At 31.9% G+C, this 15,508-nt stretch overlaps 5 protein-coding genes across 7 annotated transcripts; 3 read left to right on the plus strand and 2 right to left on the minus strand.

Annotated features, from left to right (window-relative positions):
• The first annotated feature begins 572 nt into the window (after positions 1-572).
• Positions 573-1,628, plus strand: LOC128388532 (uncharacterized). The gene is made up of 2 exons (XM_053347943.1): positions 573-1,071; positions 1,151-1,628. Exons 1-2 carry the CDS (start codon positions 650-652, stop codon positions 1,521-1,523), a joined length of 795 nt encoding a protein of 264 aa, XP_053203918.1. The 5' UTR covers positions 573-649; the 3' UTR covers positions 1,524-1,628.
• Positions 1,629-2,753: 1,125 nt separating this feature from the next.
• LOC128388535 (cyclic AMP-dependent transcription factor ATF-2-like) lies at positions 2,754-4,093 on the plus strand. The gene is made up of 2 exons (XM_053347948.1): positions 2,754-3,010; positions 3,109-4,093. The coding sequence occupies exons 1-2, from the start codon at positions 2,901-2,903 to the stop codon at positions 3,629-3,631; spliced, it is 633 nt and encodes a 210-aa protein (XP_053203923.1). The 5' UTR covers positions 2,754-2,900; the 3' UTR covers positions 3,632-4,093.
• Positions 4,094-4,232: 139 nt separating this feature from the next.
• On the plus strand, positions 4,233-6,984 carry LOC128388525 (glycine--tRNA ligase-like). The gene is made up of 3 exons (XM_053347935.1): positions 4,233-4,632; positions 4,732-6,599; positions 6,667-6,984. The coding sequence occupies exons 1-3, from the start codon at positions 4,395-4,397 to the stop codon at positions 6,778-6,780; spliced, it is 2,220 nt and encodes a 739-aa protein (XP_053203910.1). The 5' UTR covers positions 4,233-4,394; the 3' UTR covers positions 6,781-6,984.
• Positions 6,985-7,300: 316 nt separating this feature from the next.
• Positions 7,301-8,927, minus strand: LOC128388531 (trichoplein keratin filament-binding protein-like). The gene is made up of 2 exons (XM_053347942.1): positions 8,016-8,927; positions 7,301-7,778 (listed from the first exon to the last, which is right to left on the minus strand). The coding sequence occupies exons 1-2, from the start codon at positions 8,747-8,749 to the stop codon at positions 7,502-7,504; spliced, it is 1,011 nt and encodes a 336-aa protein (XP_053203917.1). The 5' UTR covers positions 8,750-8,927; the 3' UTR covers positions 7,301-7,501.
• Positions 8,928-10,142: 1,215 nt separating this feature from the next.
• On the minus strand, positions 10,143-15,452 carry LOC128388533 (protein D2-like). 3 transcript variants are annotated; one of them, XM_053347944.1, is made up of 4 exons: positions 15,079-15,452; positions 13,660-13,747; positions 13,347-13,446; positions 10,143-13,262 (listed from the first exon to the last, which is right to left on the minus strand). In XM_053347944.1, exons 1-4 carry the CDS (start codon positions 15,171-15,173, stop codon positions 12,880-12,882), a joined length of 666 nt encoding a protein of 221 aa, XP_053203919.1. In that variant the 5' UTR covers positions 15,174-15,452; the 3' UTR covers positions 10,143-12,879. The 3 variants fall into 3 exon arrangements, with proteins under 3 accessions (XP_053203919.1, XP_053203920.1, XP_053203921.1); XM_053347945.1 differs by lacking the exon at positions 15,079-15,452 and adding an exon at positions 14,384-14,532; XM_053347946.1 differs by lacking the exon at positions 15,079-15,452 and adding an exon at positions 13,893-14,039.
• Positions 15,453-15,508: the final 56 nt, after the last annotated feature.

The raw sequence follows: 15,508 nt of genomic DNA on the forward strand, positions 1-15,508 counted from the left end.
GATTAATTGAATTAAAAAGAAAGAAAAAAGGTTCGGGTCCAAATGGACCGGACAGGCTAGATGTTGATGACTATTCACAGACGCGATCCCACTACTACTCAACGCGGAAGCTTTTGCCTGCTACGTTTCCGTCCTGAGCCTTTACACTTCTCATTAGATCAACCTGGTCACTCAAAGTTTCCCAAGAGTAACCATATTGACGCAGAGCTTAGTGCGGACGTCCGATCAACATAGTCAGACAACACCCAGTGATCCTGCCGATCACTCGTCCACCGACCTACGCTCTCCAAGTAACAGGAGTTACAGGAATGCGCCACCATTCCCAGCGAAAGAGGATAACCAAATTTCCAATGTCAAGAGTAACAAACACTAATTAGAATAGAAGAGAAATTTAACTCTTTCATTTGATTATCCAATCGAGTTTAAGACGAAAAATTGTGATTCCTTTGATGAAAGAACAAAAATTCATGATTCAATTTGTTTCAATCCTTTCGATTTGGAAAAATAAAGAAAAAGACAAAATGGTAAACAAAGCGAAGAAAATGAAACTGATGCCATCTGATGGACTTTTAATAGAATTTTTCATCAGCTGGTTTCCTCTTTTCGGGCAAATTCGTTGATTGTTTATCTTTTTTTCTTTTTCACCATCATGTCCTATTTTCGTTTTAACAATCTAATCAAATCGAATCTTATTCAGAGAAGTGTTTCAACAAGTGGAATCTTGAATGGATCCGGTCAAGGTTTTCCGCCCAGAAAATTACCCGAACCAGTTGATGAGATTGGAGATTCTGGTAAACATGCTTATCAAAACATTTATGGTAATTTAAGGCGACCTAAAGCTAAGCCTCGAAAGATACCCGAAAAGGATCGACGGGTACCTGTTGATTGGCAGATCAGTGCTCGTTACATGTTAAGTAAAACATTTAAAGAAACTTATGGTGACTATAAAATTTGGCAAATGTATCGACGTAATTTCCGTGGGCCAATGGACAGAATCCCGGTCAACACGAGGGAAAACTGTATCGGTGAAGATGGTTACATTCAGAACAATAATCCATGTCCAGTTTGCAGGTAATTGTTTCATTCTCATTGATTAAAGTGATTATGATCATTCTAATCTTGTTTCTATTTTCTTTCCATTTTCATTTAGAGATAAATATCTGGTTTTAGATTATCGAAATGTTTTGTTATTAAAGCAGTTTATTGATGAATTTACCGATCAGATTATGGACAATCGAAGGACCCACTTGTGTTGTGCTAAATATGAAGATTTATTAACCGAATATGTTAAAGCCAAAGAATATGGAACAATCAGTTTTGTTTTACCCAATCGTCGATATGATTATAGTGATTATTATCACAAGAACTTATTGTCTGATTTTACGGATGAACAAATTGACTTAGATGAAGATGAAGTCATGAAAAAGATTCAATTGTATCCCAGTTATGTTACTGAAGATCCTGCTGCTTATAATTTCCCTAATGTTTTACCAGCAACAATTTTCCCAGAAGAAAATAAATGATTTTAGTCTAGTTGAAAATACTAAGAATGATTTATTCACAATTAGTTCTAAATCAATGTAATCCACTTGTTGATCAACAATCAAATAAACTTTTTCCAAACAAAATCCATCTAATCTCTTTTGGAATCAGTTAAATTCGAAGGTTTGATTTTGGCGCATTTTCTTTTATTCTTTTTCAATGAAACTCAGGGATAAGCCGAAAAATCAGCTGCAAGTAGAAATGTTGAGCTGATCAACACTCGAAATCTTTTAGGTGGTTGGAATTGACTGTTGACAATTTTCTCATTAATTTTCTTTTTCTTTTTTCATCAATTGTGATATTTCTGTTGATTTGATTGTCTTAATTGAAATGGCATCAAGAGAAGGTAAGGTCATTCTTTTATTGCAAATCTTTTTTCATGGAAATTCGATTATCTTTTCCACTCTTCTTCTCTCCATGCTTTTCATTTGAATCTTTGCCAATATCTCCCCTTGTGACTTATTGATTTTGTTGATACATTTTTAATTCTATTCTCTTTTTGGTTGTTTGTTGTTATTATCATTTTTCTTTCAATCTGACTAGGAGGTAAAAAGAAACCATTGAAAGCACCTAAGAAACAACAGGGTGACATGGATGATGATGATCTCGCTTTAAAACAAAAACTCCGAGAAGAGCAAAAAGCATTGAAAGAAGCTCAAAGTAAGGCTTCTTCTCGAGGACCGATTGGTGTTGGTAACAAAAAACTTGGAAAGAAATAAATGGAGACCATTTTTGTATAAAAAATTCATTCAACAACCAACATTCAAATTTGAAAGAAGCTTATGATTATTAAATCATTTTAACAATCATAAATTATATTTCTAATCACTTTCTAATCGGTAATCTTGAATTTTTTTCTTCAAGATTTTTTTCGTTGCGACAAAAACTTAAGAATCAAACAAATCTAACATTCCCTCAAATAATTCCATTAATTGAATAATTAACAGATGATTTAAAAAAATTCTTCAAACAAGAACAACTTAAATACTCATTATACGATAATAGAGTAATAGAAACGATTGATTTATCATAGAACTAGATTTTCTGCAAACAACTAACCATCTAAAAATATTCTTCTCGTAGACAATCAAAAATTCTAAGTTGATAATTTTCAACAATTAACTTGACGATTGCAACAAAATCGGAGAAAAGATTTAAAAAAAAGATTAACTATCGATGTTGATTCGATAGATCGAAGATTGTGAAAGAATTGGTTGTGAAAAATGTTTACAGAAAAAACGGTTTGAAGATTGATCGGTTTTCTTTTCTTTCCAATGTTACTTGAATGTCTTTTAATTTAAATTGTTGATTGATTTTTATGTTAAATTGTAATTGTAATTACGAATTTGTGTTCCATCATGGATACACTTTCCTTCTCACCGGGAAATAGTTTAATTAAACTCGCCAATATTGCTGTTGCCGCTGCAGCTCTTCAGTCAGGCTCTTTATTGGCAACTTCTTCATCATCATCATCATTTTCATCATTATCCTCTTCACCTCCCTTTCTTCTTCTTCTTCTTCCTTTTCCCCTTCTTTTTGTTGCTCTTCATCTTCTTCTTCTAGCACTAATAATCTGGACATTAAATTGACCACAGCAATGGTCCAGAGAACAGTGTCCGAAATTTCTAGTGACTCTAGTCAATCACTTTCAAGATCGTCACAAGATTCTCGCTCCAGCTCTCAAAGTGATAGTGGCTCGGAAACTCATCATCATCGTTTATCATCTAAATCTAATAATACCAGAGGTGATAACGATAATGATGGCGGTTTAAGTATCAAAGTAAAACCAGGAAGGAAGAGTAAATCAGCTCCAGAAGAGGATCCCCGTCAAAAGAAAGTGAGATCACTTGAACGTAATAGAGCTGCAGCAATGAGATGCCGAGAAAAGAGGAAAATGGCAATCAAAGCATTGGAAATGAATGCTGATGAAATGCAGAAATTAAATGATAGATTACAAGGTGATGTTGCCAATTTACGGAGAAAAGTAACTGAATTAAAAACAGCTCTTTTGGCTCATAAAGATTGTCCGGTTACTCTTCAGATGAGAAAAAAGGATGACCCATGTTTCCCAATTGAGATTCACTCATGATGGTGATAATTATGAAAGAACACACAATAACCATGATAATACACAGATTATCATGAAACAATTAAAACCATCTTACCTTTTTTTTGTACATTGTTACTTTATAATATGAACTTAAACAATCAATGAAAGACACACACAAACAACACCAAAAGGATATAAAGAGAATCGACAAGAATTGAAAGCAATTCTTTCATTTAATTGGGTTTACTTTTTGGCTTATTAACTTGATCTTCACATTGTTCGTAATATTTTGACAACAATTAACTTTCTATCTCTTTTATTATCCATCTCTCTGTGTGCTTATAAATTGCTATGTGATCAATCATTCACTTGTAACAACAATTAACCTTAAGCTCTAAATTTACGTTTAATCGTCTACACGATTAACCATTAGGCTATTTCTCTTTCTCCATTCGTAGCTAAGATGAATGCTATAATAAAATGCCTGAAATGTGTTTGTAATTGTTTATTATCGAAATCAAATTACCTTTTCAATGTTAATTCTAATCAAATGAGATTAATTTTTCGGAGAAAAATAGAAACGAACAAGTGTCGACATCTGGTGTTAAATTCTCATTTGAATCTGTTTACATTCACGTTTTTTTTTCACTTTTGACTTTTTTCTGGTTTGTCTCTCATTTAAATCGAGGTTAAATTAACATTAATTGTTTCGACTTTATTAGCAACAGTAGATTTACTTTTAAGAAGTGTAATTAGTTATCTCTCTTCTGTTGTAATCGTATGTTAACTATTGAATTGGTTAATGATTTTTACTCTAACCCGTAACTTGGTGAATGTAGGTTTAGATGGTATTTTTTGCTTACGTGAACAATTTATTAAAAGTTTTCATTGTTCAACATATTTATTGAAAAAATTACCACCAAATTGGCATCAGGATCGTTTAATTGCTCATCGACGAAGTATTTTAAAGAAAATGGCCAACACAGATAAGTCTATTGAGACAATTCTTCAACCACTCAGAGATTCTGTTAAAGAACAAGGTAATTTGTTTACAATTCATTTTCTATTCTATTCTATTTTTTAAATTCTTTTCTTTTTTGTTTATAATCTTCTTTTTCCAATTTTTTTTCTTTAATTAGGTGATTTGGTCCGTAAACTGAAAGAGGAGAAAGCAAATGACATTGATATTAAAAAAGCAGTGAATGAATTGAAAGCCAGAAAAAAGATTCTGGAAGACAAAGAATTGTCTCTGGCACCGGTTGATATAATCTTCCAGCGAACCCGATTAGAAGATCTTTTAAAAAGAAGATTTTTCGTTGACATTTCCTTCTCAATCTATGGTGGTGTCTCTGGTCAATATGATTTTGGTCCAATGGGTTGTGCTATGAAACATAATATTCTAAATCTATGGAGGAATCATTTCGTCATTGAAGATAATCTTCTTGAAGTGGATTGTACCATTTTAACACCAGAACCCGTTCTAAAGGCTTCTGGACATGTTGAGAGATTCGCTGACCTTATGGTCAAGGATGAGAAAACTGGTGAATGTTATCGACTTGACCATTTGATCAAAGCTCAATTGGAGAAAATTATGGAAGATAAAGCTCTTGACCCTTCGGTCAAAAATGAATGTGAAGAGATTATTGCTCGACTTGATGGTTTCTCTAAAGATGAGATGGCGAATGTTTTGAAAAAGTTCAACATGAAAGCTCCGCTCACAGGAAATGATCTCACTGAACCAATTGAATTCAATCTAATGTTTAGCACACAAATTGGACCAAGTGGACACATCAAAGGTTTTCTTAGACCAGAAACAGCTCAAGGTATTTTCGTCAATTTTAAAAGGTTACTTGAATTCAATCAAGGTAAATTACCTTTCGGTGCTGCTCAAATTGGTAATGCTTTTCGTAATGAGATTTCACCTCGATCTGGATTGATCCGTGTCCGTGAATTTACCATGGCAGAGATTGAATATTTCGTTGACCCTGGAAACAAAGATCATCCTCGTTTCGAGTCGATTGCTGATCTCAAATTACCATTATTCTCAGCATGTAATCAAATGGATGGCAAACCTTTGGAGGAAGTGTCACTTCGCGATGCAGTGGCCAACAAAATAATCGCTAATGAAACACTTGCCTACTTTATGGCTCGAATTTATCAATTTCTTCTCAAGGTCGGAGTTAATCGAGGTAAAGTGCGATTCCGTCAACACATGGGCAATGAAATGGCCCATTATGCTTGTGATTGTTGGGACGCTGAGTGTTTAACCTCTTATGGGTGGGTAGAGTGTGTCGGATGTGCCGATAGATCCTGTTACGATCTCACCCAACACTCTAAAGCAACTGGAGTAAAACTTGTAGCCGAGAAAAATTTAACCGAACCAATGACCGTCGATGTGGTTGAATGTGTTCCCAATCGAGCGATGATCGGTAAAAACTATAAAGCTGATGCTAAGATACTTTTAGATGGATTGTCAAGTTTATCCATTGATGATGTAAACAATTTAGAGAAGAAAATTGGATCAGGAGAAAATTATCAACTCGCTTTGGGTGAGAAATCGTTCGATATCTCGAAAGAAATGGTTACCGTTCGTCGATATGCAAAAAAAGTTCACGTTCAAGAAATAACACCAAGTGTAATTGAACCTTCTTTCGGTATTGGTCGTATAATGTATTCCGTTTTCGAGCATAGTTTTAAGGTCAGAGAGGAAGACGAACAAAGAGTTTATTTAACATTGGCACCGATCATTGCGCCCACCAAGTGTTCCGTTCTTCCACTTAGCGGTAAAAGTGATTTTGTCCCTTTTGTCCAGAAAATAGCGACTCATTTGAAAGAACTCGCTGTCTCTCATAAAATTGACGATTCCAGTGTTTCCATTGGAAAACGTTACTCACGAGCTGATGAAATCGCGATTCCCTTTGGTATTACAATTGATTTCGATACACTAAAAGAGCCACACACAGTTACTCTTCGAGAAAGAGATACGATGTCTCAAATCCGATTACCTGTAAGTATCAAATTTTGATGAAAATTTTACAATCAATTAATCATTTTGTCTTTTTAATTATCTTCAGGTTGACGAAGCTGCTCCTTTAGTTAGAGATTTATGTTCCGGTGCAAAGAGTTGGGATGATGTCGTGAAAGTATATCCACAATTTGAACAACAAGAGACAACAACCAAAGATTAAACAATTAACTATGAAAAGATGAAATGATCAACGATTAATTTATATTTATCCTTGTAAATTTTTCAATTGCATCTTTTTATCAACATAGAGAAAATATAAAATTTTGATCGAGAAAATTTATCTTCTTCAAAAAGATGATATTTAATTTGAATTAAACATTTTCTACCTTCAAAGAGATCATTAAATCAAGTTGATATAATTGCATTCTATGGTCGATTTAATTGGGATTGAGAAAAATTTCTCAATGAACTAAAATTATGAACGGAAGTTAATCGTAACTTACAAACTTCCGTAACCGATTTCCTCAAAAAAACTATTTCCTCTTTTGAACAAAGTTGCGAACCTAAAAACCAACAAATTAACCAAATCAAACTACAATTAAGTTCAATGATCGATCATTTCAACAATTAAAAAGGTCAAGAGCAAATATCAGTTGATTAACATTCTCTCGCCTAAAATCATTCATGTTCAACCAATTTTGTTAACAAAATCAAATGATTGACAATCAGTTGATTACCAAAAAAAACTGTTTATTGCAAAACGTCAATCGTTGAAATAAATTAAGGTAAATAATTAAAAAAGTTTACAAATATTGCTTGAAAATCAGGGTTACAATTTCAATTGTTATGTAAAGTTTGATTGCGAGATTGTGATTATCACATAATTAAGATGATTATAAATTAAATTGTCATATTAGTTGATGATTATGTTTGAGGGACAATCAAAATTTAACATCAATTAGAAAATGGTTCAAATTTTGATTAAGAATTGAAGCCAAATCTGAATCGATTTTAAATTTTTCCTGTAAATTTTTCATTCGATTCAATAAATCAACTCGTTTCTCTCTCAGAATTTCCTGACAATCAAGATTATCCTCGAGTTTACATTTGTTAATTGTGAAAAACGCTTCCATCACTCGAAGCACCAAATTGTACCAAACTGATCGTTCTCGCTCCCAAAGTGTTTCCTGGCTAATTAACTTTTTCTCAGCTTCTTCACTAAATCAATAGAAATCAAGAAAAGAATCAATAAATTAATCACTTACAATAGAAGTTAATTGTTCCCATATATTGTTCGATATCAACAGTTAAGTAAATTGAGAACAATTTAATGTAAACAACAATACATGTAACAGAAATTGCGATTGAATCAATAAAAGAGCAACTGATTGATTGACAACGAACAAGGTTATAAAAGTAATCGAATAAAGGAAACAATTAGTTAATCAAACTTACTTGAATAAGGGAATCGATTCACAATTACGTTTGTAATTAACATCCAAATACATGTTGATTATGTCAAGAGAACTTCTAATTAGCCCAATTAATTCATGTTTCTCTTTATCATTGATGGAAAGTGTGTTCACAGATTTGGATAAACTCTCAACAATTATCTTATAATTACTTAATTGTTCACAGATGAGAAAAGTTTTCAATCGTAATTTATCTTTAGCGAAACGTTTATAATACAGTTTAGCCTCTCGAATTGTCCAGTTTTCTTGTTTATCTTTTAATTGTCGCCGAAGGAAAAGTAAATCCTCTAATTGTTTCGTTAGAAAGGTTTCCTCATCTTCCAATTTTTTTGATTCTTTTTCGGCGGCGATAATATGTTCCAGTAGAGCCTTAACGTCTTGACAGGCCGTTAACCGCTTTGAACTGATCGTTTCTTCAATCTTTTTAGGTCCATAATCAACGGGCTCATAATCAAGGTCATAAGGTACTTTAAAAACGGCCGATTTTCGGACTTTTTCACCGACATTAAGATTCCCAGTGCTCTTGTTCAATGATGACTTTTTGAAGCCTTTCCGGTCAATCCATTCATTTTGTCGTTGCCATTTATCAAAATAATCACTATTTTGTCGCCTTAATTGGTACCGATTATCATCTTGCTCTCTTTTCGTAGCAATTAACCTTTCAATGTTTTCCCGATTACCATGACCTTTGACATAATACCAAGGCCTATTGGCCATGGTAACAAAAGCAACGGACCAACAAAAAAGCACAAGTTCAAAGTTAGAAACTGAGTTTCTATCACACAGAATAAATTAACACCGAGTTGAAATCATTGGTTAACTAGTAAATTATCGCAATACCAACAGTATTATGGAAGCAATTTAGATGATGAACAATTAACTAGAGAGACAATTAAATTCGTGGATAACATTTGTTTGTTTTTAATTCTTAAATTGTAACCATGGGATTGAGCGCCTTTTGTTTTGAATTAAAAGTAAAGCGGTTACATTTGAAAAGCGAAATTACAATTAGATTGTTTTTAGATTTTAATCACTAATGAAATTTACAACAATTAAGAAACTGATTATTAGATAGTTATATTTGGTTTTTTTCTACGAAAAAAGTTATTCATCCAAGTTTCGACTTCTAAATCTTTCAAAGTCAATAACGCGAAGCCAAGAATCGGAAATGATATAAAATGAAGTTCGAGTGTCGATTAACATTTATTACAATGATCTTCGAGTGGCGGTGATTAACCGGGGAATGCCGGCAGTGGAAGAGGTGGGAAAGCAGGAATATTTGGGAATTTCGGTATTTGAGGTAAGGCAGGAATGGGAATTCCTGGTACCTTAGGCCACGGAGGTAAATCGGGTAACGGAGGAAGCGCCGGTAAACTGGGAAGAGTGGGTAAAGTGGGAAGATTGGGAAAATCGGCCAAAGGTGGAAGAGTGAATAACGAACCAGGTCGAGAACGAGCTCTATAATAATAAGGACGAGGTCGCCTTCGAACGGGAGCCGATCGACCACAATTCTGTCCCATCATGTTACATAATAGAAGTTGAGGTCCACAGACATTTCGATTATCTCGAATTAATTGTTCACTTGTACCGTTACTTTTTTCGAGAATCACTTTTTTCTCCACCAAAGGAGACTCACTTTTTTTATTTTCGATAAATTTTTCGACCTTTCGTTCTAACTTTTGACCATTTAAAGGTGAATTCGAAAAGGTCAATATTATGGTTACAATTAAGACCGAACACTTATCAAAAATCATCATATTCTAATTCAATTACAATTAGTAATTTTCTTCCTTCCTTTTTTCTTTAATCATCCGAATGATTAAGATAAAGTACTTCAATTAAATTGGAAAATTATTCTAATTGTTTTCATGTTTTAAATTGAATAAATTGATTGCTCGTTTCTGTTTATATGACCTAAATTGTTATTTATTCACAATTAATTCTCGAGATCTCATTGGAATCAATTTTAAAATAGTAAATTGTTGTTGCTGTTAAAACAATCAATTTAATCAGTTGAAATACTACATTAACAGGAAGAAAAAGAAACTGTAACAATTAACTTTTCACCAGAGTTTAAATTGAATGAAAATACAATTTAAATCATATCAAATTACTGAAGATAAAACAACAATTTATTTAATTGTAACCTTTGATTTAGAATTGGATTAGAAAACAACACAATTGATTGAAACTCGTTAATTGTAATTATTATTCATAATCAGTTACATTTCGACAGTTTGTTGATTGATTGTTAATTGTTGTACAAATTTGATTAAGAACAATTTCTCCATTTAATCTTTTAATTTCCGTACAAACTTTAATTGATTGTCCATTTTGTGAATTTGACGAACACGATTTACTATTAGAGGTGATGGAATTTGATTTGAGACAATTACCATTAACAATTAGAATGACGACAATTATGATTAAAACTGGAATCGTTTTCATTTTGATTGAATTGATTAAAAAAAAGATCACAATTAACTCATGAAACGAAAACGATAAATTAACAATTTCAATGTTTCTTTAAACAGAGACAATTATTAAATAGCCGATATTTGATCAACGATTAACAATTTATATCTCAATTGCTGTTGTCATTTGATTCTGATTTCAATATTAATTTAATAATAATTAATTGCCATTGGAAATAATAATAATAATTTAAATCTCTGTCTCTTTCTCTCTCTGATTACAATCAAGGTGTTCAAATATGTTTACATGGAAACGAAGTAAAAAAAAGTTGATTGAATCAAAATCCAAAATCTAATCAGTTGATTAGTTTAAATTATAATTACGTAAGTTAATTATGTTTACAGAATAGATTTACTGAATGATCAAAATTTGATTGGTAATCATATTTGTTAATTACTTAATCAGTTGTTGGTAAATCATTTGCTTCTACTCGCAATCAGTTGAATCATTAATTGTTGAGAATAATTTTTCCCGAAATTGTTTTTCTCAATTCCTAGTTGATTCCTTGTTGTTTACCATGAATTAAATGTTGAAGGACAATTTAAATTGTTCTGATGAATAACAACATGATCATCATGATAATCAACAGTTTACTGGTGATGATGATGATGATTAATCAATGTGATTAATACTAATTGTAGATAACTGGTTACAAACAGGATTCATGGTTATGTGAAAACAAATTTGAATAGTTGGATTGGACAATTAAGACGCTGGCAAATGATTTCAGGTCGTTTGATTGGTTGACCATTGAAATTGATTAGAAATTGATTGTTGTGATTGGAAGATGAATCTAAATGATGATGATGATGAGAAATCAGAAAGAAAGGTGACAATTTGAAAGGGAGAAAATGGTAGACAGAATGAGAGAAATGTTTACAACCATTTACAAGAAGATGATGAGAGAAGATGGAGAAGAAGAGAAAGAAGAAGATGGATGCAATAAGGGGAACAAATTGCTGATGGAAAAGATGATGAAGATGAAGAGAAAAAGGAAGAGAAGAAGATGAAAGAAAAAACCATAAAGAAAGAGACAGACAGAGAAAAAAGAGAGAAGAAAAAAAGAGAAAAGAGAAAAGAAAAGGTAAGAGCATTGACTTTTTTTCCTTTTCTCGCCGGTCGTGGGTATAAGTTATTCTTCAGCGTTTTCTTCTTTGTTGTTTAGATTTTCATCTTCATCATCATCATCATCATTGTCGTCATCATATAGATTATCATCTTGTTGGGTTAATCCTTTTTTAATCCATTTCTTTATTCATTCACGTTTGCGTCACTTTGGCTTATCGACTCTCTTTCAGTTTTCCTTTTTGTCAATTCTTCTTGTTTGTCTTATTTTTCTGTGTCCTTCCAATTTGTTTGTTAATTGTGTCCATAGTTAATTAGTTAATTGTCATCAATCAATCATGGATCAATCTTTGGTTATCAGTGAGACAGTAAAAACAATCATCGCCGATGCTGTTGACCAAATCATCGCCGCTGAGGAGACTGGAAAACCTTTGATCAATGGTTCGGCTAATGGTCATCAGGTTGTCGATGGTCAAGAAATTGGACCTTGTGGAATTGGTGAATCTGTTTGTTTGGAAGAGAAAACAACCTTGGAAAGTGTTCCAGCATCATGATCATCAAGAAGAGAAAAGAAAATCAGAGAGAATTCAGTCCAATCCAAATACTCTCATGTTCCAACCGATAATAATAATCTCTCTATCTTTTTGTGTGTTGGACTTTTTTTTGGAACAAAAAATTCACAACAGAAAAATTGATTGTGGAACTTTTTAAATCTCAACAATTAATGAATCTTAATCTCTTTTAAACTCTCATGATTCTTAACAATAAATTTTCTACTTTCTGAACGAATTTGTTATTGATTTCGATTCTCTTCTTGACTTTTATACATGTATGTCATGTGTCTGTGAATATAAGAAGATACGATTTTTTGTTTAACCGAATTTAAATTGTAATTTATTTGAGCTAATTAACTTTTTCTCCGACATAATTGTTATTATTTGTTGATAACAGTGATGGGGAGAAAAACAAAATCTTAGACTGAATCTGTTTGTGAGGTTCAAGTGTAACAAATGCAATCAAAATTTACATTCAAGGTTCATGGAAAACGGAAATTAGGAAAACTCAACATTTTATGGTAATCTGATTTCTATGGGATTAGGATTTGTATTCTAGCTCACATGAGGAAAATATTAGATTAATCTAGTTTGGGATTTACTTATCGATGAAAAAGAAAACAAAAAGCTCAACATGACACAAGGGTCAGCGAGGAAATGAGCTGTAAAAATGGCTTAAGGTGGGTCGGAGAGAGAAGGTAATTTGCTTGATGATCAAAGATGCATAATAAATGTTGCAATAATCCAGATAATTTAGTCACCGCTGAGTTGTTGGTATAATTTTGGAACGTAATCATCCCATTGAGCGACATAGAAATTACCAGCGATGGGAGTGCCCAGTTTATACTTTTTGGCGAAATCACGAATCTTGAAATTTTCTCTACCCTCACCACATCGATTGCTTCGGATTTTCTCATCGGGATTTAATTGTCCTGGTTGTTTGTATACAAGGAAAACATAACGATGAAGTCCAGTTCCTTTAGGTGGTCCACTTCCGACATATTCGGAGATTATTTTTCCTTTGCCAACCTCATTGTTGGGGATGTTAACAACCAGCCAGTGATGCCATTCACGGTATTTAGGATTCTGTCGGCTTGGAGCATCAGGATCGGTCATACAAAGAGTGTAAAGGGCTCCTGGTAATGGGTGAGAAAGATTAACATTAGAACAAAACAATTACAAATTGAAATGATTTACTGGTGATCTAAGTGATTACTTACCTTCTTCTGATGGCCAATTAACAAGAGTAGGTACATCTTTAACTAAGGTTGGAGTTAATTCATTTCCAAATTTAACTTCAGCACCACTTGGATATTTAACCTTAGAATCAAAATTAATGGAGAAGAGAAAAAAATAAACAACATTGGTAACAATAGAAAAAGAGAAAAAAGAACGAGATTGTCAGAAGAAAATTGATCCGAGGTTAGTTTAGAATCGATGAGATATTAATGATAGATTAGAATTGGAGGTGAACAATTAAAAAAAAATAGAAAACAATTGAACCAAATTAAAAAAATAGATACACATAAGTACCTCAATGGTGTTTATTGGTATGGTATCAATGACATCAGGGACGACTCCTTGAGTATCCATGTTTTTCCTGGCGATATTATTTAAACTTCTGTAAAATGGCACAAAATGACAATACAATTTACTGATTAGAAAGTTAATTAATCAATACAATTAATTAGAAAAGAAAAAAAATCTCATTTGAAAAGAATAAAAATGAAAAAAGAATAAGAGAAACAAGTAAACAAGAGAAATACCTTGGAGAGAAAAACCAGTTAACTAAAGAGAGATTCTTACAGTTAATATGGCGAATATGAAAGAAAAGAAAGAACCAGATAAAGAAAGAGATGATGACAAACAAAGAGAAGAAGATGATAAAATAGAAAGAGAGATGAAGATGAAGACAGAGAAGAGAAGAAGAGAAGAAAAGAAAAAAACGAACAGAGTTTAATATCTATCAGGTGAATGGTGGAAAATTAAGGTAAAAGAATTAATTTAAATTCTCAGTAATCAAATTGAAAATTTATTCTACAATCTAATTAATAATCTATTCGAGTATGAATTGGATTGAAAAATCATTTCAATTATTGATCCGATTGAGTCAATTGTTACCAAGACAATTTAGATAATTATTGATTCATAATCAAAAGTAAATGAAAAAGTAACAATCACAATTAGATAAAGTTACCAACCTAATGATTAGTTTTTGTTTTAATCCTGATCAATAAAAATTAAACTGAAAACTTACTCAGTGTTTGGAAGTGAAATAATCAAGAAAATTAGATTAACTATCCGGTAGAAATTAATGGAAACCATTGGGAAGACAATTAGAGACAATCAATTGTATTGATGATTTAATTTTGGAAAATTTAACAACAATCAAATTGAAGGTACAGCTACAACTATCACTAATTATTAAATTGTGAGGAAAAAAAATTAATTTTTAATCCACTGGCAAAATTGTTGCTAATTATTAAATATAAATTAATCATTTTTTCACCAGACTGGTAACAATCAAGGACAATTGTTAATAATGTTATTGACTCAATCAAGCAAATAAATCAAAATTGGTAAGCTGCAATTATCCAATCACGAAACCTAACAATCAAGAACCATCTCAATTAAGTCAATGAACAGTATTAAATCAATAATAATTAACAGTAATTAAGGTTAATTGTCATCATTTTCTAGTTGTAAACAAACATTGGCCCATTAAAAGGTTACAATGAGAGATGATTAGATTATAATGATTAGAGATGTTGTCTCAAAGGTTACACAATCAGAAATTAACGAATTGTTTTCTTCTCATTGTCTAATAATCAAACTAATTGTAGAATACAATTTTTACAAAATTGTCAATTAAATGTAAACATCAATCAAATCATATGAAAAAAGGGTTAAATCATTTGAAATAAAAAAAAATAACAACAAAGGTTGACTTACATTTGATGAAGACATTTAGCTGATATGTTCAATGGAGCTAAAGTTGTTTTCAATAATGGTTGAACTAAAACCTTAGCTAATTTGGAAGACAGCATAGTTAATCAATAGACAAAGGTAAAAATAAAATCACCCAAAATCAATTAACAATAAAAAGAAGGACAAAAAATCAGTTAATTGTAAAACTTAATCACAAAGTAAAATACAAAATGAAAAAAATCAACAACATATGAGATGAACTGTAATCGTTTCCAATGGAAACCGGATCACCCTTCAAATTAAGGGTCACCTTGACTCTGATCAACAGTTAACCCAAAAAATTTACAAATCTAAATTTTCAACATAAAATAATCTAATTTCTAAATAATTAGCAACAATTATTAAACAATCAAAATGAACAATTTTACAAACAAAAAAGTAAACATTTCGATGA

The sequence above is a fragment of the Panonychus citri genome, unplaced genomic scaffold, assembly GCF_014898815.1.
Source record: "Panonychus citri isolate SS breed McGregor unplaced genomic scaffold, ASM1489881v1 Contig00100, whole genome shotgun sequence".
Taxonomy (NCBI): Eukaryota; Metazoa; Arthropoda; class Arachnida; order Trombidiformes; family Tetranychidae; genus Panonychus; species Panonychus citri.